This window comes from Suncus etruscus, chromosome 1 (genome assembly GCF_024139225.1).
Source record: "Suncus etruscus isolate mSunEtr1 chromosome 1, mSunEtr1.pri.cur, whole genome shotgun sequence".
In the NCBI taxonomy this organism is placed as follows: domain Eukaryota; kingdom Metazoa; phylum Chordata; class Mammalia; order Eulipotyphla; family Soricidae; genus Suncus; species Suncus etruscus.
Window position 1 is genome coordinate 117,075,296 of NC_064848.1, and position 23,038 is coordinate 117,098,333.

Sequence of the window (23,038 nt, forward strand, 5' to 3'; positions counted from 1 at the left end):
CCCACTGGCAAGTGGAAACCTTTTGTAAAAAAAAAAAAAAAATGTGCCATCCCAAATACTGAATTGCCAGCTGGGGAAAGTGCTGTCTTCCTTGCATTTTGGAAAGCCTGCCAAACAGATGTTCTTTTCAAGGGGCTAATGGGTTTCAAGAGGTCAGGCAGATTAGGAATAAAGAATAAATCAATTCTGAAGTACAGTAATTGTGCAGATTTGAAATTATGCTTTCCAGAGCAGAAGTGACCAGTTGAAATGTAGCATTAGCTATACATTCTACAAGCATGTTACCCAGACAAAGGAGGCTTCTTTTCTCATGGGAAAGGGGTGGGCTAACACACCTGCTGTTACTTGCTTCATTTTAAATAAAATCTTGTAGATGTTTTGCTTTATTCTTACAAATTTACACCTTGACCTTTGCTTGTGCTTTTTCAATTAAAATAAAACAAATCACACCTTTCAGTAAACTCTAGATAAGATACATTTCCTATGTTTTCTAGAGTTAGTCTCATATTTAAAGTTAAGGTTTAAAACTTGAAAGTAAAAATGCCTGGTCACACTCAAGAAAAACAAATTTTGAGTACTTCAGGAAATACAGAGGTATAGGAGGAGGTCAACTGAGAAACCATTCTCCAGTCATTTCCAGAGCATTCTCAGCAATAGGAAGAAGAGACAGGACTGGGGAAGACCCTATAATTGTTTTCAAATGATTCCTTTATATTGCTGAACTCCTTCCATAAAGAGTCACTTGTTGAAGGTTCAGAACAAACCAGAAGTTAGGCCTTCTCATACTATTCCTCCTGATGACACATAAAAGTCACCTGACGAGGGAAAAAATGATAGGAAAGAAACAGTGGATGTGATCATTCAATGGTCATTTCTATAGTGTGATCCATTATAAACACCAGGTGCTGAAAGTAAAAGCCAAATTAATTTTAATTAGCTCCTGAGTATCACCCAGACATCTTCCACTCATACAGTTCAGAGTAATGGTAAATGCCTGGGAGGGTTGATTCCTGGGTCTAAGAGCTTTAAAATGTTAATACTTACGATCAAGAGGTACTTCCAGTGCACTAATCATCTGGCACAGAAAGAGAATCAGGGGCACTCTGCCTGCAGATAAGCACTTCTTTTTCGGCATTATTTTAAGCTGCATTAGCTTAACTCCTGCTGAGACTCACCAACCGAATTTCTTTTCTTCTTTCACAAAAGCTGTGTGTGCAACGTTTAAATAATTTTCACGCAGCGAGCTGAAAAGGGAGAGGATGAGAATTATAGTGTATTATAAAAAAGGAAATGAAGAATTGAAGTACACAGCACAGAAAAAAAATCAGTCCTGTATTATAAATGAACACAAGATGGAAGTGGACTTTTAAATATTTAACTCAAGACTAGAATAATCATTTATTTATAAAACAGCTAAAATAAGGTCAAAATTATTTGCAATAGTGTCAAGCAAATAGCTCCTGTCTTGCCATCCTTATGGTTTTTCCATTTTAAATATCTGCATTTATATCAGTGTCCACAAAGTTACCATTGATTTTTTTTTTAACACATCAGGAAAGTTTAGCTTCTAAATCAAACAGGAAGTGTGAGTTTAGTAGAGAGGTCTAATGGTTTCTCCACCATACACATTATGTCTATAAAAGTCTAGGTAGGGTACTGTTGCAAATTTGCATCAAACAAAACACTGATTAATTAATGAACCACCTTCCTTTCCAGCAGCCCTGAGATTAAGATTTTTTTCCAACCAGTCATCCTGCTGAATAATATTAAGTAACTTATTTTCTAAAGGATATTCAAATATTAGAAGAGATCTACCAAATTACATTAAATATATACTTAAAGAGGTATTTCAAAAATCTCAATGATCTGTTCTCAATGTATTATATTAACATTATATCTCAATGTATTATATTAACATTATTTTCTATTTCCCTCTAACTTTCGGCATGTCTTTTTTTTTTTCCTGCATCATTTTCTATACTTCAACATTTTTTAATCCATTTGCCTTTGTTTATTCTGTTTTTCTGGAAATGACTTCTTCACAGTATTTCCTTAGCAAAATCCAACTTATTTCCTTATAGGTCAGTTCACATTTATAGTAATAATCACCCAAACTAGAACTCATTTCATCTCTTAAAAATTTCTGAAATTCTATGGAATACTATACAGCTGTTAGGGAAGAAATTAAGTCATGAAATTTGCTTATACATGGCTGAATATGGAAAGTAGTCTGCTGATAAAAATGAGTCAGAGGGAGACTAGACGTATAATAATCTCACTCGTTTGTATATATATGTATGTATATATATATATATGTAAAGGACAATAGAGACAAGAGACAAGGATCGGGAGGGCTGGTCCTTGGTAGGAAGCTTGCCACAAAGAGCAGGGGAGTGCAGTTAGGGCAGGAAGGAACCACTATGACAATGATAGTTGGAAATGATCACTCTGGACAAGAACTGGGTACTGAAAGGATGTAAAGTGATATACATGATACCCCTTCAGTAACAATACTGCAAACCACAGTATCTAAAAGGGAGGAAATAAGACTGAGGGGGATTAATCAACTGGGTGACATCACCTTCGCTATGAGAATCTGGTAGCTATGGAGAGGGGGCAGAGAGAGAGAAAGGGAGTGAGAGAGAGAAAAAGAGAGAGAAAGAGAGAGAGGGGAGAGAGAGAAAGAGAGAGAGAGAGAGAGAGAGAGAGAGAGAGAGAAAGAGAGAGAGAGAGAGAGAAGAAAATGCCATAGAGGCACGCAGGGGAGAGGGAAGAGGGCAACTGAGGACATTGGTAGTGGGAAATGGACGCTGGTGAATGAAAGATGGATGCTAGGCATTGTATGACTGAAAATCAATCATAAAAAATTTGTATTTGTATCTCATAGTGATTTAATTAAAAATTATTAGAGAAAAAGAAGAAAGAATTTTTGAAAGTCTTTGTTTTAATCATCATGTGTATTTTGACATTTAGGATACTTTTGGGGGTGTGCATGCTTTCTTTCTTTGGAAATATTTATTTTCAATATTTGTTTCTCTCCATCCCAGCTATGGTGGTCACCATTCAAAAGAGTGCACGAACACACAGGGGCCGAGTGATAGCACAACGGTATGGTGTCTGACTTGAAGTGAACGACCCAGGATGGACCTGAGTTTAACCTCAGTATCCTGGTCTACAGAGCCTGCCACGGTGATTTTTGAGTGTAGAGCCAGGAGTAACCCCTGAGTGCCACAGGGTGTGGCCCAAAATCCAAAACCAAAAAAAAAAAAAAAAAGATTGAATTAACACAGAGAAGACAGAAATGACAGGTTTGCTTTCCTTCTAATGGAGAAAGGTAAGGTAGACCAAGGATTTACCAAGAAGATAGGAGGGATACTATTATTACAAACTTAAGTACTTCCACAGTGTCAGGCCTGAATAATTTCTCCAGTTGTTTTAATTTGTCTAACTGGATATTTTTATATCAGTCATTCACACTAAACTGAGACTCTCCTCAAGATAGGGGCTTGCATCTTTCCCATTCCTCACTGTGATGCAGAACCTCTTCCAGTGCCTGGAATAAATATGCGGGGCAAATAACTATATATATATATAAAAGTAAAATAAAATAAAAATAAATCCAAAAAAGAAAAAAGAAAAAAAAGAAAGAGAAAAGAACCAAAGATTTCAAACCTTTAAAGATAAAGTTGTATTTGGATCAGCAGGTTATCAATGGTCTCCCTAGGGTTCTATTGATATTCTTGGTTTGAAAAGAAAACTCTTGTTAATATGATCAAATTAGCTGTAATATCGTGTTGTGTGTGTAATTGAGCTTATATGTTTGAAGGAAAAATGAAACGATACTGAGATCATGTATTTTGCTACTCTCAACTGAGTTCTGTTATGACTTTGATTAAAACTGTAGTAAGACGATTACTGCTAAGCAAATATGTGGGGGCTGGAGATATAGCACAGTGGAGAGAATAACATTTGTCTTGCACGTGGCATCAGAGTGATCCCTGAGAACCAAATCAGGAGTAAGAAGAGGAATAAGAACCAGGAGTAAGCACCACTGAGTCCAAAACAAACAAACAAAAACAAAATAAAAACACAACAAATATGAATGAAAAATTCTGCATAAAGATATCTATAAATACATATCATAAATATAGTTTTGAAAATAAAGCATCCACACTAAGAAGTGTGACTTCTTACACTTGTGAGAATGTGTAAAATTCTCACATTTTATAATATATAAACCACCATCTCCATGAAATACTGAGCATCAGGTATAGAAGATCAGCAATTTTTTCAGTCAAAAATGTAAATGTCCTTCTGTGAGTAAAAAGCATGTCTTTATCACTTAATCGAACTTGTTTAGGATCTTTCATGATTTCTCTATTTGCTAATTTTGAATTTACACAGAAGCTTCAGGAAAAATAAAAATAAGTTGCATTTACTATTTTAAAATATGTTGAGAAAGGCAGCAGTTAAATGTGAGGGAAAAAGTGGCATATTCCCCTGCTGTATATATTAACTTTCTTGAATGTAAGTGCCTAAATTTCTGGATGGTTACTATAAGAACTAATTTATTTTCTAAAATGTATTCTAACATATATAAATATATCAAGTTGTACTAATAATCTTAAACACATTTTTTTGTCAAAATGTCTAAATTTATCATTGATTATGCCCAATACCTTAAAACATTTATCCCAAGAACAGAAAAATATCATTAGATAACTTCATACAGAAGAAAGTATCATTCAATCTACTTACTTTCTTTCAGAAGTATAGAACAAATTATGGTAAATTAATTAGCTTCTAAAACACAAGATTAAAAATTTAAGAAAATCTAAGAAAGAGCTTACTTATAGCGACATGAGCAAATTCTCAAAATAAACCAGGATTCTCTCTCTGTTTCTTTGTTTCTCTGTCTCTCTTTCTGTCTCTCTGTCTCTTTCTCTGTCTCTCTGTCTGTCTGTCTGTTTCTCTCTCTCTCTCTCAGGTGGCTTTAAACTAATTGCAACATCGAAAAGAAACACATCTAAAAAAGTCCACTTTTTAGAGTTGGCAAGTTGGCAGTTCGTGCACTGGTACTCCTAAAGATGCCATGGTACTCCTAAGCTATGAAAAAAAACTATGAAGTTTAAAGCAAACAACCCAGCTTTCACTTTTAGAAGGTTCTATTACTAATTTACTTGTATTTAATATTTTTGTAATCTCTTTGGTCAAAATAAAAATTATTATATAAAAATAAAGATATTAATAAAAAGATGTTATCAAAATATATTTTGGGGGTCATGCCCAGTAGTACTCAGGGTTTACTCCTAGTTCAGAGCTCAGGGATCACTTCTGGTGGGACTCTGAGGATCATTTGGGGTTCTGGGAATCAAACCCAGATTGGAAATATGCAAGACAAGTGCCCTACCTGCTGGTCCCTATTGTTACTGATTTATATAAGCACTTCTATAGAATTTTATATGCAAAAGATGATATATATACAACAATGGTTTGCTTTGGGGTCATGCTCAATGGGACACAAAGCTTACTCTTGGCTCCATGCACAGGGATCAATCCCAGTACTCTGTTGGCCACTAATTATGGTATTGGGATTGAATCGGGGGTTGCTACATGCAAAGTAAACACCTTACCTATTCTACTGTCTATCTAGATCATAAAACCGTATTTTAAGAATTTTTTAGATTCAGCATAGGTTTTTGTTGCTGTTTGCTTTTTGGGGTCTTTTGGTGTTAAAAGCTATCAGTGCTTAAGGATTGATTACTTCTGGTTCTGCACTCTGGGGGTGGGGTTCTGGGAAACATATGTGATGACAGGGATCAAACTTAGATCTGCCACATGCAAGGCAAGCACTCTACCCACTGTATGATGACTTCCTTACCCAGAACATTTTAAGTCCTTTATGTTACTAAGGTAAGCATAAAAAAAAAAAAACACAGTATTTTTCAATGATCTTTGGACATTGGTTTTTTTCATACCTCCTTTATTTAGTACTGCAATTACAAGAAAGTAAATGGGACAATGTGAAACAATGGTATCATAGTGAACTCTAAGACAAAGGGTTAAGTAGGGCTAACAATAGTCTCTATGTGATGTGTGAGACTAACAGTGACTAACCAAGAGCAGCTCCAGCTCCTCTTGTGTCCAGTTAGTTATCTGATGACAATTATAAGGACTAGATTAAGAGAACTAAATGGAAAAGGAAGCCTGGGTAAAGTGGGAGAGAAGGAGAATTGTGTCACTCAAAGGATAGCCTTTCTCACCACTCCCAAATCCAAATCCAGTCACAGTAAATAGAGCAAAGAAGAGACTTTTCCACTCAGAATACTTGTCATTCTCAAAGTTTGTCTTTCTGCATTGATTTCATCTTCCTGATCAAGTCTACAAGAAATGAGTGTGGGAGGCTGACTAAAAGCAATAGTCACAGTCATACAGAGTTTGAGAGATGACTCAGCAGAGAAGGCTGAAGAGTAGCCAGGAAGTCACAACAAATTCCTTTCCCATGGAGAGAGCAAGTAAGAGGCAGAAAGAGAAAGTGAGTCCACAATTTTGAGCAGAAAGAAAAGGTCAGTGCCTACACAAGGCAGCAAGGGAAATCATAAGTAGATAGAGGATATGAGCTGTCCAGAGCAAAATGAGGCCAGTTCTGAAATTCTCATTATCTCAAACAATGTTAAATTCTTTTGGATTTATCAGGAAGTGTTTGAGCTAAAATATCTTCATGACTTTCTCCCATCTTGCATAATTCCACAATAGTTGCCTTAAGGTGGTAAGAACCACTCCTCCAGCATCCACTCTTTTTATTACTCTTCTCTCATGAGGACTTTGGGCTTCCCATAAGACATGTTTTGGCCAAATGTTATTTAGTAAAAGATATTCCAATAAAGGTGTGATGAGCATTTGCACCCTGAAATTTATCCTCTTGGATTATTCTCTCTGGGAAATTTAAGATAGATGAATAAATATTGAGAAAGTCGGGGAGAAGAAACACTAAGAGATGAAAGACCATCTTGGAATTTCTACTCCCAGTTTGTGCTCCCAGTTGAAAGCAGCTGAGAAAGTGACCTACTAAATTACATGCAATAGCAGAACCAAGTGGCAACATAAGAAACAGAAGACAGGGGCCGGGCGGTGGCGCTAAAGGTAAGGTGCCTGCCTTGCCTGCGCTAGCCTTGGACGGACCGCGGTTCGATCCCCCAGTGTCCCATATGGTCCCCCAAGCCAGGAGCAACTTCTGAGCGCATAGCCAGGAGTAACCCCTGAGCGTTACCGGGTGTGGCCCAAAAACAAAACAAAAAAACAAACAAACAAACAAACAACAAAAAAAGAAACAGAAGACAGCTGAAGGCTATCAAGTCCTTAGAATTATAAAAAATAATAAATCATTATTGCTTCAAACCTTAAAATTGGGTGGCAATTTGTTATAAAGCAATAGACTTTTGAAACAATGAAGATAAATGGGGACTGGCTAATTCTTGCAACCAGAAAGACCATTAATATGAACTTAAGAGAACTATTAATCTAAAGACATAGATTTTCTCACAAGATCATAAATTTTACTACAGTAATTAAAAATGAGACCCCAGAGTATAGAGAAGGAAAAAAACTGAGTGGAAGAGAAAAACGCAAATATGAAAGGATGGGGGTCAGGGGCCAAGCAGTCTCAGGTGCACTGGTAGTGTTAAAAATGACAGCACTGGGCTGGAGAGATAGCATGGAGGTGGGGTGTTTGCTTTGCATGTAGAAGGACAGTGGTTAAAATTCCAGTATCCCATATGGTCCCCTGAGCCTGCCAGGAGCAATTTCTGAGCATAGAGCCAGGAGTAACCCTAAGCGCTGCTGGGTGTGACCCAAAAAACAAAATTAAAAAAAAAAAAAAGAAAAAAAAAGACAGCACTAAATATCTATGCCAAAGGCAACAACAATGGAATCAAGAAACCCAAACTTTAACAATCAAAACTTACAATGGGTCTGCTAGACTGGCAAATATACTGGGAGATATAGGGATGGTATGGAATGCAATGATGGAACATTGGTGGAGGGAGGTCAATACTGGTGGTGGGATTGACCCTGATTCATTGCATGTCTAAAATCCAACTATGAAGAACTTTGTAAATCACAATTTTCAGTAAGATAAAAATAAAAAGTTAAGAAAAATCTTAAAAAACAAAAAGGTCTGGTAATAAAGATTTTCCTTCTAAAATGCCATGTTTTCATTTTTTCCAAATTTCGTAGATTAACATTTAGAACAAATAGAAATTGTTTACCACTACATCAGACAAATTTGTTTATGTTTAAATCAATAGCAAACATTAAGTTACATGACCTAGAGAGATCCTACAGCAGGTAGGGTGCTTACCTTGCAGCTAGCCACCAGTTTCATTCTCCAGTATCTCATATGGTCTCTCAAGTTCTGCCAGGAGTGATCTCTGAGCACAGAGCCAGGGGTAAACCCTCACCATTGCTAGGTGTAGACTCTCCAAAACTTAACTATAGAAAACAGTGAATCTAAAGTAATTTGCATCTTCCTTCTCTCTCTTCCCATCTGCCTGTTTCTGTGAATCAGATTAGAATTCTGACAAGAGTTTAGTCTTGGCTTTAATTTGGATCACTCTTCTACCACACAGGTAGTAAAATAAAAAGGGAAGAGAAACAAAGAAACCAAAACATAAATTTTGGCTTACTCTTTCCTTACAAGGTCAACCCCTTAGCTGATTGCTATTTAATTATAAAATAGAAATAAATAAATTTTGATTTTTAAAAATTAAAATAGGGAACTACATTAAAAGTGAAGTATGAGAGTTGAAAATTTAATTCTGAATACAGATCTGAAAGTATCAAATTCTTTTTTTTTTTTTTTTTTTTGGTTTTGGGGCCACACCCAGCAGTGTTGCTCAGGGGTTACTCCTGGCTGTCTGCTCAGAAATAGCTCCTGGCAGGCACGGGGGACCATATGGGACACCGAGATTCGAACCAACCACCTTTGGTCCTGGATCGGCTGCTTGCAAGGCAAACGCCGCTGTGCTATCTCTCCGGGCCCGAAAGTAGCAAATTCTAAAACATTTGTAGAGTCACTGAAATAAGCTGTAGCACCTGATTATTTAGCAATTATCATTAAAAATTCTTAAGGATAAGAAATAAGTACATAGGGACCAGATGTACAGTACAGAGTAAGGGCCTTGCCTTGCATATAGCCAACTCTGGTTTGATCCCTGGCACCACTAAGATTTCCTGACCCCTCCAGAAGAGGTCCTTGAGCACAGAGCCAAGAGTAAGTTCTGAGTGTGCCCAAAACCAAAGCAAAACGAAACAACCCCCAAATAAATTTATTAATATATTCAGTAATAGGGGCCGGGAAGGTGGTGCTAGAGGTAAGGTGTCTGCCTTGCAAGCGCTAGCATAGGACGGACAGTGGTTCGATCCCCCGGCGACCCATATGGTCCCCCAAGCTAGGGGCGATTTCTGAGCGCATAGCCAGGAGTAACCCCTGAGCGTCAAATGGGTGTGGCCCAAAAAAAATAATATTCAGCAAAAATAAAGGAATATTGGTAATCCAAATGGATTATGCTTTAACCATTTGCAAGTAAACAGCACATGGCAAGATGGTAGACATTTAATAGTAGATTGTGGTATTTTTGGAAAGCAAGAAAGGGGCAGCCACTTAGAAAAAATCATTTGCATTTCATAAATATGGGAGTCTGGCTCAGGGAGAAAACAAGTTATGGTCTTCTTCACTGTCATGATCCTAACACAGGTCTTAGTGTTTAACGCAATCCAGTATATATACCTTGCTTAAACTAATAATGTCAGTGTGGCGGTGGAGATTGAATTCCAGGATAATTCTATCACGAGATGTTGCTAAATCAACAGCATCCCCTGAATTGCTCAGATCACCTGCTTTCTAATTGAACCCCCACCAAATACACATCTTTTGTTCACAACCTGTTGGCCAGAAATAGTTAATGACACAAATTGCCAAGAAGTCATTGAAATGGCAGGTGCTAAAATCTATTCAATGAGTACTACTACCTCTACCCTGGAAGAATGCTTTATTCACTTGAATTCTGGAGATGCCTTTTTTGAAAGAGGTTTCAGAAGTGAGAGTACAGAATGATGGTGGTGAGCGAGTCTGCGTAGGTGCTAATGACTGCAGTCCTCTCCTCTGCAGCTTCCAGCTACAAGTCTGGGTCACTCTTTCATTATAACTTGGGCTTCCCTCAAGTATATGCATAGGCATGAGGGTGAGGAGACAAAAGGCCCAGATTTACCAACCCCTGGGGACATCCTTTCTGTGTGTCACAGATTATTCCAGTCTTCAAAGTAACACTTCACTGCTAAGATCTTCAGGTTCTGTGTAATCACAACAAACAATAAAAATGAAAAATAGGGTTGGAGAGATAGCACAGCAGCGTTTGCCTTGCAAGCAGCCGACCTAGGACCTAAGGTGGTTGGTTCGAATCCTGGCATCCCATATGATCCCCGTGCCTGCCAAGGGCTATTTCTGAGCAGATAGCCAGGAGTAATCCCTGAGCACTGCAGGGTATGGCCCAAAAACAAACAAAACAAAACAAATTAGAGACTGATAGGGCAAAATAGCTAGAAATTTTTCATTCCAAGCAGAGAGTATTTCCTAGAAAGAACTAATCTCAATCACTTGCTGATATGCATTTTGTCCGATATAAAGGATTTACCAACAAAATAGCAAATCAATCAGTGAAAAAAAAAGGTGATATGTGATTATTTGCTTCCAAAAGAAATTGTCAGAGTTACCCCTGAGTATCCTCCACTAAGCAATTAGAATAATTCCATTTCTAGGAAACTAAATAGTTGTTTCTCAGGACTCCATAGTTTCAAGAAAAACAAAGTACACAAAAGCATGAATGTCAGAAAGAACATTCTTTTATGATGTGGGATTTAATTAGCTCTACTGCCAAATCTTTAGAATATTTTTACCATGTGTATTAAAAAAGTTGGGAAATGGGGCCGGAGAGATAGTATGGAGGTAGGGTATTTGCCCTGCATGCAAAAGGACGGTGGTTTGCATCCCAGTATCCCATATGGTCCCCCAAGCCTGCCAGAAGCTATTTCTGAGCTTAAACCCCTGACCCCCCCCCCCCAAAAAAAAAGTTGGAAAATACTTTTTCTATGAGAAGAGCTTATTCTTTTTTACTACTTCTTGAACAAACTCCACAGCAGGAATATGATCCGTTGCCAGGATGTGAGAGAAACGACAGCTCAAAGGAAACAGCATCAGAAAGAAAATATTCTTGGTACAAAAGTTCAGATCCTTAGAAGAATTGGGACAGAACAGTCTTTAGTTATTTTATTGCTGTTGTTATCAAAATTAGTTTAAAAAAACATTAATCTACAATGAATATTTTTTGTGTCTCTTCAGTTGAATAAGTTTCAAGGAAAAACTTTTGTGGTTAAGTGGAAAATTTATTTTCCAAAGACAATAATGGTGTCATTATGGATAATCAGAATAATAAAAAGATATGGAACAAAGACAAAGCAAAAAAAATAACAAAAAACTGCAATGTTTTTTAAAGTGGGGAATACCACTTATTAGGGAGCACTGGTACAATAGGGGAGTGGCAGTAATAATTTTGTTGCATGAAGGGAGCACCTTTTGTTTGCTTTCTAAAAATGAAGACAGATTTCTAGTAGGCCCTGAGTACTATTTTTTCCTGAAAAAGGTAAGATAGACCAAAAAAAAAAAAAAAGGTTGTGGAAATTTTGCAAATATTCAAGTTACATCATTATTAAAAAAATTTTTTTATTGAGGCTAATGTGAATTACAAGTCTTTCACAGTTGTATTTCAGGCATATAATGGCAATGAATTAGGGCCATTCCCACCACCAGTATTGACTTCCCTCTTCCAGAGTTCCCAGCATGCATCCCATACCTCCACCCTTAGCCCCCTGAACTCCTAGTGTAACAGTTTCATTTTGTATTTAGCTTGTTATAGTTTTGGGTCTCTTGATTCTATGGTTATTGACTTTGGCTTGGGTATTTAGATCTGACCATTTTTTCCTACTCATTGCTCCTGAGACATCATTATTATCACTTTTTCCATTTGTAAATTGTGGTAATTCACAAAGGTTATGCAGAAAAATACTTAAAATTTCCTAAAGCATATGAAAAGTACTATAAAGATTTCAAAGAAAACATTTGTCTAGAAAACCTCTAAGGTTTCTTCTAGTCCTTTGAATTAAGATGTGCATTCGCTATAATATAAACATGTCCAAATAAAGCAACCATCAACATTATGGCCTTTGAGATGCCAAAGACAAAGGCCTGGGAAGACAGCTCAAGCAAGGCTTGTATGAGGCTTTGAGTTTGATCCTTGACACTGCAGGGCCTTTAAAACCAGTAGGCATGATCCTGATGACCTTTGAGAAATGCAAGGGGTATATTTCATTATTAAATAAATAAATAAATAACCAGAAATTACAAAAAAAAAAAAAAGAACTTAAAAGATTCTATAAGTCTGTTGGCATTGACTGATGTAATGAAACTAGACACAGCAGGAGGGGTGAAATGAACATTAGTCACAAGCTTCTATTTTAACAAAGAATAGAATAAATGAGCAGGGAAGGTATGTGTTTCTTACTTAGGCAGACTGAGCTCCCCTGGCTAGATCTGAGTCCACTGGGGTCCATACGGACAATCTGAAAAGCAACATATTGTAAAACAGGGATTTAAAAGTCTGGTAAACAAATGAGAGGAGGGCTGGACGTTACAGCCCACTTCATGAACCTCACCACAAAGAGTGATGAGTTTAGTTAGAGAAATAACTACATTGCGAACTATCCTAACAATGAGAATGTATGAGGGAAATAGAAAGCCTGTCTAGAGAACAGGTGGGGGTGGGGAGAAGAGGAGAAATATTTGGGACATTGGTGGTGGGAATGTTGCACTGGTGATGGGGAGGTGTCCTCTTATATGACTGAAACCCAACCACAATCATGTTTGTAATCAAGCTGTTTAAATAAAAAAATATTATTTAATAAAAAAAAAGTCTGGTAAGAGCAGTCAATAGACTCAAAGGTATAGTAAAAAAAAAAAAAAATCCAAGTAAGAGAGAGCAGAAAGGACATCAAAGGAAATGGCCAATGATAAGATGTGAGGGTACCTTATCTCAAAGAATAAGGTGGGAGACAGAATTCCTAGATCTAGGATAATTCTTAGATAATTCCATCATCATCCTGATAATGGTTCAGTATGGGAGGGAAGAAACTGTTGAAGGTCCTTCTGCCCAGTCTGGGCTCAGATTGAAGGGGCCAAGGTCAGGGGCCCACTTGACACACACTTCAGAGGCCGCTTAAATCTGTTCATTAGTCTGAGAAAGCCTTTTAAAGTTAGGGGGCTTGATTCCTTTAAGAATTTAATTGTCTTGCATGAAGCCAATCCAAGTTTGATCTCTGGACTCTGATACATATAGTCAGCACTGCTATGGGTCACTGCTGAGCATAGAGCTCCAAGTAGCCCCTTCTTTTTTTTTTTTTTTTTTTTTTTTTTTTGTGCTATCTCTCCGGGCCCTCATCTATGGGTTTTTTTTTTTTTATGCAATGTATTGTATATAATAATATATTGTATATACATTGTAGCCCCTTCTAACATTGCTTTTAAACAATAATATCCAAATCCTTTTGTAAGTCATGTAGAGAAAAAAAATTATTGTTTGGAAGGTATAACTATCCTTCTGCAAAGAGTCTTTTAGAACTGTTATGACCCAATAGCAGCTCCTTGATAACTTCTGATTTTTATCAAAATTTGGTATAGGAACGAAATATACAAATTCCAAGCTTTCCCTCTGACTATTTGATTAGTTTAGGAGACATGGTTTTTACATGCAGATTTTGCAAAGTGGATCAAGCTAGGAAGCTGTGAAACAAGTAGCAGCAAACAATTGTTATGCTTGAAAGAAAGTACATTTGGTTTCAGTTGAGAGCAAGGTTTTGAATGAAGGCAAGCTGATCTATCTACATTCCTGAGTAAATGCTGCTTAGGAGGGTAGTGGGGGAGTTAAGTGGTAATAATCTCTTCACTGGATACAGAAAATTCTAGTGGGAAGCATAGCCTATAAAAATAAAAATGCTCAGGCAAATAGCACAGAAGGCATGACCACTTTTTACTGACAGCTTAAATGTGAAGGTGCTCATTTTTATTTACAAGTTCTAGATCTTCAGCATTAGAATTAGATGTAAGTGCATATAAACTTATTTTACAAGACAAGTATGAAAAGCACTCATTACCTAGTAAGTTTTAAAGATTCAGGAGGGAGGCAAAATTCAAAAGGAAATGTAACACAATTCATGCCCCCAAAGCACTCAAATCTGTATATGGGAGATTGTGAGAGCCACTTACAGTGGCATGTAAGTGGATAGATATAAAAATAAGCAGCTGCCTAAAATAAAAAAAGAAAGATGAGGGAGAGAGAGAGTGAGAGAGAGGGGAGAGAGAGAGAGAGAGAGAGAGAGAGAGAGAGAGAGAGAGAGAGAGAGAGAGAGAGATCTGCCACAGAAGTAGGAAGGAGAGGTGGGAGAAAAACTAGGGACAGGGATGGTGAAAAATGGGAAATGTTCACTGGTGAAGGGTGTGTACATTGTCTGACTAAAACTCAATCATGAACAACTTTGTAAAAGTGTATGTTATGGAGATTCAATTAAAGAATTTATTAAAAATAAAAAGGAGGGGCTGGAGAGATAGCATAGCAGCAGGGTGTTTGTCTTGCATGCAGCCAACTCAGAACAGTTAGAATCCCGGCATCCCATATGGTCCCCAGTGCCTGCCAGAAATAAGCCCTGAGTGCCACCGAGTCTGACCCCCCCCCAAAGGGAGGGACCAGTGTGCTAGTACAGAGGTTAGGATACGTGTCTTGTCCACGACTGGTTCGATCCCTGGCATTTCATATGGTCCCTGAAGATTGCCAGGAAATATGACTGAGGACAGAGCCAGGAACAACCACTGAGCACTTCTGGGTGTGGCCAACAACAACAGCAACAACAACAAAATTAAGAAACAAAAACAAAAAAGAACCAAGCAGCAAAGGTTTCGGTGGCAACATGAGCCAGCCTGGTGGATGCACAGAAGGGAACAGAAGGGAACAGTACTCATTCTGCTCCAGAGGGAAGAGAGGCTTCAGGAAGTGAGAATCAGGCCTTGGTAGAGTAACAGGAAACTTACTCAGACCACCAATCTCAGTGGCACCATCATGTTTCTGCTAAGTGCTCAGATGGGTTGGAGGACACTTGGGGGTGATGAATAAAATGGAAATTCAGGGCTGATGCCAGGATGAACTTCAAAGTGGAGTTATTGTGCCTTGACCTTATTATCTTATGTGCACTCCAAAGTACTATGCTTAGTAGAGTGAATTAAAGAGCTTTTCTTTCAAAAGGAGTATGAAGAGTGCCATTTCAGGCAAAGAATAAAATGTCCAGAAAAAATTTAAAGGGTTCCATTAAATTTAACTCCATCATTTGAGAATGAGTTACATACAGATCAATGGCTGCCTGAGGCTGAGTGTTCAGAGAGGAGATGGATGGCCAACAGGCAGGAGGGACCTTTTCAGGTAGAAATGCTCAGTGGGATGGATGACAGCATTTGTGATGACAGCATCTTCAGGGCCAAGTTAGAGTGATTTAAAATGACAAATGGATATCTCCTGACCCCTATCATTACCCAAACCACTAAACCATAGCAGAGACTGCCAAGCCACTATTGTGGAACAAGATGATTCTTGACCATTTATTTATTTTACTATTATAAGATTTTCTTAGTCTGTTTATGCTACAACACTTCCCCTAACCCCTACTTTTAAACCTTAGTGGTTTGCTGGATTTGTATAGAATTCCAAGTTAAAAATGATTCTTACTAGAAGTTTGAAGTCACTTCTGTTCTAGCATCCAATGTCTGATAAGACTTTTGTTGTTTGGCTAGCTTTTGGGTCACATTCAAAATTGCTTAGTGCTACCCCATGCTCTGCACTCAAAAATAAGTAGTAAGTTCGCTGGATACTTCACTGGAAGTACCCAGAAGACTCCAGGGATACATAGGGAACTATATAAGAATCATCCAGGTTTTCAAACCTGGTTATTCATGGGCAAGACAAGCACTCTATGCTTCTCCAATCCTGATTTTTCTTAAAGATTATTACTGATTTATAATTGGTTTAAAATACTACAGAATTTCATGAGTTTAGATTCATATGTCAATGTATATATGGAATTCACCACTTCTATCATCAAAATTCCAGTGCCATCCCACACCAAAAATGACCTTCTACCCATTCCTCCAAGCTCCCTCCAGGAACCACTATAGTTTTCACTGAGTTTAGGAGTCAGTTTGTTGTTACAGTTTTGGGAATTTTATTTTTTTTTTTGGTTTTTGAGTCACACCCAGCAGCGCTCAGGGGTTACTCCTGGTTCTATGCTCAGAAATAGCCCCTGGCAGGCACAGGGGACCATATGGGATGCCAGGATTTGAACCACCGTCCTTCTGCATGAAAGGCAAATGCCTTACCTCCATGCTATCTCTCCAGCCCAATTTTGGAAATTTTTTTGTTGTTGTTTCTGGGACTAGAGAATTCTCCCAGCTCATTTCCAGGGGGTAGGGGTAGGGTCATTGCTCCCAACATTCAGGATATCATGTAGTGGCTAGATCTAAAACAAAACAAAAAGACCCAGCACTTTGAAGATGCCATGTTCCTGGTTCAAGAATAAGTTTCATTAGTTTTTTCCAGTTCACTTTACTATGTACACTCCATATACAAGCAAAACCATTTAGTATTTATCTTTTACTTCATTGCTGATTTAATTAGCACAATCACTCAAGTTTTAGTCATTGAAGTGACATCAACACAGGAACCATGAGGTGAGAGATGAAAGTGGGGACTGGCACAGAGATGGCTTGGCCATGAGACTCTAATGGAGCATTAAAGATACCTGAAATAATGCAATAAGTCGATCTTTCCAATTATTTAGCTAGCATGAATGGAACTTGGATACAAGAGTAGTATGTCTTGGAGAGTTTTACAATGTGAGGTGTTATCATACTTGATTTATGACTAGATACTAAGTACAGGGAAAGCACCAATAAAAGCCCACTCTGGGCAGCATAAAGTCACCTGAGCACCCAAGTAGAGTAAAAGGTTCCCAAAGAGTAACTAGTGCAGAAGTGAAGGGAACAAATGGGTGGAGTAACTCTGAAAATAGCCTTTATCTACTTCATAATTTTGCTGGAAGCCAAATCAACATTAAAAGATTTTGTGTTCTTTATTTTATGCTAACTCTCAGTCAAATGAAACTTTGGTACTACTCCAAAGCTTTTACTTAATGATATTTCCTAAACCATTATAAAAACCACTTAAGGCCCAGGTAATGTCTCGTACAAAGAATCAATAAACTCTTCTTTAAAGCCCAAACAGATTTATTTGTTTCAGTATAAACCACAATTACCTAATCCTCTTGGGTTGTTTCTCTATACATGAACCAAACCCAAATTTGCTCTAGTACCCAAAAAACAGCTTTGCTTGAGCAAAGCTTATTGATGCAAACTATTATAAAAATAGTTTTTGAAATATGAGTGGCAAGAACAAGGGTGCAGTTCAAAAGCTTACTCGCATTTGAGTCAAATTAAGGGAAATTTTCAGATTAAAACTTGGTTACCATTAATTGTCAGTGTCTGCTGCTTGGCTTCCAAGAATTCCTAAGATTCAGATACCTCACATGATGTGAGGCCAGTGAGATCTCATTAGTATTAAGAATATTTCAGTATACCTCTTCAGTAACCATCATGCAAACCATAGTGTTTAAAAAGAGATAAAATGAAGAGAGACAAGAGAGAGAGAGAGAGAGAGAGAGAGAGAGAGAGAGAGAGAGAGAGAGAGAAGAAAAATGTCAGCCACAGAGGCAAGCAAGGGAGCAAGAGGGAGGGGAAGAAGGAAAATCAGGACATTGGTGGTAAGAAATGTGCACTGGTGAAGAGATGAATTTTGAACATTGTATAATTGAAACTCAATCATGAGCAACTTTATAGCTGTACCTACCTCATGGAGATTCAATTAAAAAAATTGAAATTCAATTAAAAAAATTAAAAAAACACCTGGTGGTGTTATTCCTGGCTCTGCTCTCAGAAATCGCTCCTGGCAGACATGGAGGACCATATGGGATGCCAGGACTCGAACCACTATCCATCCATCCTGGATCGGCTACTTGCAAGACAAACGCCCTATCACTGTAGTATCTCTCCAGCCCTTCAATTAAAATCTTTATTAAATTAAACTAAGATTTAAAAAGTTGAATTCAGGGATCCTTAATATTTTATTTTTGTTTTCTGGAATTGGGTTTTTATTTTACCTTATAATTCAGTTCATTTTGTGTTCTGTATATGAATAACTTGTAACATTAACTGTTATGGAAGTTAATGTTCAGTGTTGTATGTCTCTCTCTACACTGTGGTCAACTGATCTTGTGTATTTATTATACTAAAAATGTAGAATAAAGATTATTTTGAAGATTTTAATTAAGTGATAAAGTGCCATTACAAAAAATAGTCTTCTTTTATGTAGACACAGATGTAACTCTTTTTTTGATTCATACATTGTACAAAACTGGCAGATGTGACCAGGGAAATAAATGTTGCTATAATTTTCTGTATACACTCAGTTTATTAGCTAAATACACGTTAGCAAATTTTTACTTCATCTTCATGATTCAGAGACTTAAAGAGTCTAAACACTAAAAAAATTATTCAGCACTAGAGTAAAACAAAAAAGTTTCATTCCCATGGGAGTTGGTGTATTGGATCCCTCTTAGGCATAATTTCAAAACCCTTTCAGTTGCTCCTTATTCTCCTGCAGGTATTAAGCAACTTGGCACAGATCTAGGTGCATCTAGATTAGAGGTTTCCAAACTAATCTGACCTACTGCCTTCTTTTCAGAAGAACAAAATTATACAGTAGTCCCTACAAATCTACTTTTTTAAGCAAACAAAAAGTGACCCCAATTGTACTGGCAGCAACTACTGCTCCTTGTCCTTCCAACACCCCTCGGTAGGCATTATCACCCAGACTGGGAAACACTGACTTGGACATTGGTCTCACTCCTAAGAATCTCTTGCACCTTGTGTCGGGCATCTATAATCTATGTTTTATAATTCTGGGAACCTGCACTCAGGTCTGCACAACCCATCAGAAGCAGACAGTCAGTGCTAGAGAACCACTCATGGCCACTGGGAATCTGAAGTGGGAGGGAAAATTAACAGTTTGTTTTTTGCAGACGGTTGTGGGATACATTTCATAATCCTAGTCACAGGTGCTGGAAAGAACAAACAGCCAATGGCACCATGTGTCTTTGTGCTGGCTTTTCCCTGAGATGGTATTTCTACACAAAACCTTGGCACAATTTTTGATCTCTGCTTCAGTATTTTTGTAACCTAGACTCAGACAATAGGTGAAAATATTTTTTAAATATTTTTATTGTGATAAACGTGAATTACAAGTCTTTCACAGACTAGGTGGAAATCTTTTTTTTTTTTGGGGGGGGGCACACCCGGTGACGCTCAGGGGTTACTCCTGGCTATGCGCTCAGAAGTCGCTCCTGACTTGGGGGACTATATGGGACGCCAGGAGATGGAACAGCGGTCCGTCCTAGGCTAGCGCAGGCAAGGCAGGCACCTTACCTTTTAGCACCACCGCGCCTGCCCCTGGAAATCTTATGTTACAAAAATCTCACAGACTCGGCAGCCACCTCTGTCACTTATTGCTCACAGTCCATCTCACCTTGGGGCACTGCCGACTCCTCTCGCCCTCCACACATTCCAGGGCAGAGACCCCAGCCAGGCCCTGGAGGTCTGAAAGCCCCTTACTCCAGAGCTGGTTCCTCCCTGGGAGGGTGACTATAGGGCTGGCCACCCCTCCCCACTCCCTTTTGCCATCCTCAGCTGAAGTTTGATGAATTGAAGTAGGGTCCCTGTGCCAACTGGTTTCCTTTATTCTCAATAAATATTGGGTTTGGTAACAACAACAACAAATCTCACAGACTGCATTCTTGCTCCAAGTGTGCATTAATCTTGCACTCCTATCAGTAGTAGATGTAAAGCAGCAGAGGTGTCCAAACTCTGAATCCTAGTGAAGCAGTGCTTAAGCAAGGCAGTCCCATGCCTGCTCCCTATCAGTGTCTTTGGCAAATGCTGCTTTTCCTCAGCCAAAAACTGGAGAAAAGTAGTGTTTCTCTAAAGTCCTTACCCCTATATGTATGACATGACTGTGCCTCATAAAAGACTTGGAGAATGACTTTCTCAGGAGAGGTCATTTTTAAGCTGGGTGGATGCCATCAGCAAAGAAGACAAATTCCATGGCTGAAAGCAAACTGGGCCAGGCCTCATCTCAGTTCAGCAGCCTTTGGAGTTCCTAAATTTTATTTATATTCGGATACATACAGGTCTTCCTTTCACAAGCCTATACATGTTATACTGTCTGCTGTTTCTGAAACATATCCTATGTACTATTCTAGCTAATGTTGTGCCTATGAAAATATAACAAGGCATAGTATGTTCTTTTTGAAGAAGACTCCAATTACCTGGAAAGACATTAAAAGCTGCATAATTTTATTTAGAATTTATGTATATATTTTCTATAAATTTAGTTATGACATGTTTTATTTGGATGCTTAATTAAAAAGAGTAAATCATAGGGGAATGGTAGCATATGTTCAAGGGTAGAGCATATGCCTTGCATGTGTGAGGTTCTGGGATCAATCCCAGTACTGTAAAAAAAAAAGTAACACTAATAACTGGAAAATATGAGGAAATCACAAGGGATGTAAGGTCATTAAGTTTCACCAATTCTAAGATTATTCTTCAATTTTTGCTTAAAACCAAAATTGGCCTAACTACTGTAACTAATTTTTTTCAGAGCTCTAGTAATGCTCCATGTTGACTGAAACAACATTTTTTTTTTTGTGGTTTTTGGGTCACACCTGGCAGTGCTCAGGGGTTATTCCTGGCTCCATGCTCAGAAATTGCTCCTGGCAGGCACAGGGGACCATATGGGACGCTGGGATTCGAACCGATGACCTTCTGAAACAACATTTAACTGTAGCTTATAGCCACTGTTCACACATTTTATGACTGAATAGGTTTCTCCAGAGTCAATCCTAAAACCACAGACAGTTTCTCTGCACATAGCAAATGCATATAACTCTTTACTATGGTGTCTTCTTCTAATCAACTGTATGTTTTGATGAGCAGGACAGTCTCCTTGGAGACAGGTAGTGAGGATGAATGTCTTACATTTGCTCAAAAGAAGCAGGAACATTGAGAGCTGACACTTCACTGGTTGATCCCAGGAGAACCCAGTCCAACCTCTGAGAGGAGCTCAGAAATGATGGTAACTACCAAGGTTCACACAGTGCTTCAGAACACAGAGCTACATTTGGAAATAAATCTATGTGAAAATAACCCATTTCACAACCCTACTTGTTCCTACTTTGATTTGTGTTGTAATTCTAGTGTTTGCAAAATTCTCTTAGGTCTTGTAATAAACCTTTTAGCTCTGGGATACAGACTAATGAATTATCCACACCTTACAGAAAATGGTTCCCATTTTTTTGTTTCATATTTTCAAAGTTAGAAAGCAGAGTCTGGTATCCTAGGAAGTTCTTTTGTTCAAAATGTTCATAAAGTTAAACAATTTTCCCTATAGTTAATACTAGGGAGTATTAAATACTCTGTGAGCAGTAAGAAAGTTCCTTACATTACCTTATTTGATCTTCATAGCCATTCTGAGTTAAAAATTACTACATACAGTAAAAAATGATTAAATATGAAGTTTCACGGGTTCTCAGAAGAGTTCCCAAAATATTATACATAATCTTATCAAAAATTAACTATCACATTTGTACCACATCACTCTTTAAACCACATACTTTCCTCTTATGGTATATATATATATATATATATAATATATATATATTTGGGTTGTGCCCAGTGACACTCAGGGGTTATTCCTGATTATGCACTCAGAAATCACCCCTGGCTCAGAGAATCATATAGGACACCGGGGATCAAACCAAGGTCCGTCCTAGATCAGCCACATGCAAGGCAAATGCCCTACTGCTGTGCTATCTGTCTGGCCCCTATTCTTACAGTATATTTTACAGTATGATGCACTACTGATGTTCTAATCACAAAAACATACCTATCAGAGCTGAATATTTGTACATAAGAAAAACAGTGAATGTGACGATGCTAAAATATTCAGCATTTTGGATAGTTCAGAAATATTTAAGTCTCTAACATCCTTTTCTACTCTAATTTTCACATCTTTGCCATAAAATTTTCTTGATTTTTGTATGTTTTCAAAATATTTTCTCTTTTGCTTAAAAAGCAGCTCATAATGTCCTTCTAGAATTTCCCACATCATTGATTTAAATGGAACTTTGATGATCAAACTTAAATACTGTAAGTGGATAGAGTATAAATTATATTTACAGAGAGACTGCTAACAGGTATAGATCTCATGTTATTGTGAACCAATTTGCAGTGGCCTCATGCAGAGATCAGTGAAAAAATGAGTGACTCTAGGTGGTGAGCTAGGAGAGAGGACATGGACAGGAGAGTGGTGGCACAAATGCCACATACTGTTTAGCCTCAATCAATAACAAAATAAACCCCACTTTGGCTGTTTATGAAAAAGAATGAATCTATTTGCATATTTTATCAGTAAATTAAAATTAATGAAGAAACGTCATTCATGAGTTCCTTTGATTTCTTCCATCATTTGTTAAGCTAATAGAGGGACAGGGTGTACTTTTGCCCTAGTGGCATAAAAAATCTTTTAGAATTCTCTCATTGGTGTACAAAGCTTTGACAAAAAGGAAATATCCCATAAGCTTTGAGAAATACTAATTATTCTCTGTGACTCTCACCCCTTATAAATTAAGAATGAGATACCTTACCACCCAAGGCAAGTCTCTCTCCATATGCTACACCTCAGATTATGTTATTACTAAATATCCCCACTCACACTTCCTC

The 23,038-nt window shown here is 37.8% G+C and overlaps 1 protein-coding gene across 24 annotated transcripts in view; it reads right to left on the reverse strand.

Moving 5' to 3' along the window:
- NRCAM (neuronal cell adhesion molecule) overlaps positions 1-23,038 on the reverse strand; it is a 303,075-nt gene that overhangs the window by 89,885 nt on the left and 190,152 nt on the right. For all 24 annotated transcript variants that reach the window (XM_049782984.1, XM_049782960.1, XM_049782955.1 and 21 more), the window contains exon 4: positions 1,045-1,244. In XM_049782984.1, the coding sequence (XP_049638941.1) occupies positions 1,045-1,150 (106 nt within the window). In that variant the 5' untranslated portion in view covers positions 1,151-1,244. The remainder of the gene's footprint in view (positions 1-1,044; positions 1,245-23,038) is intronic.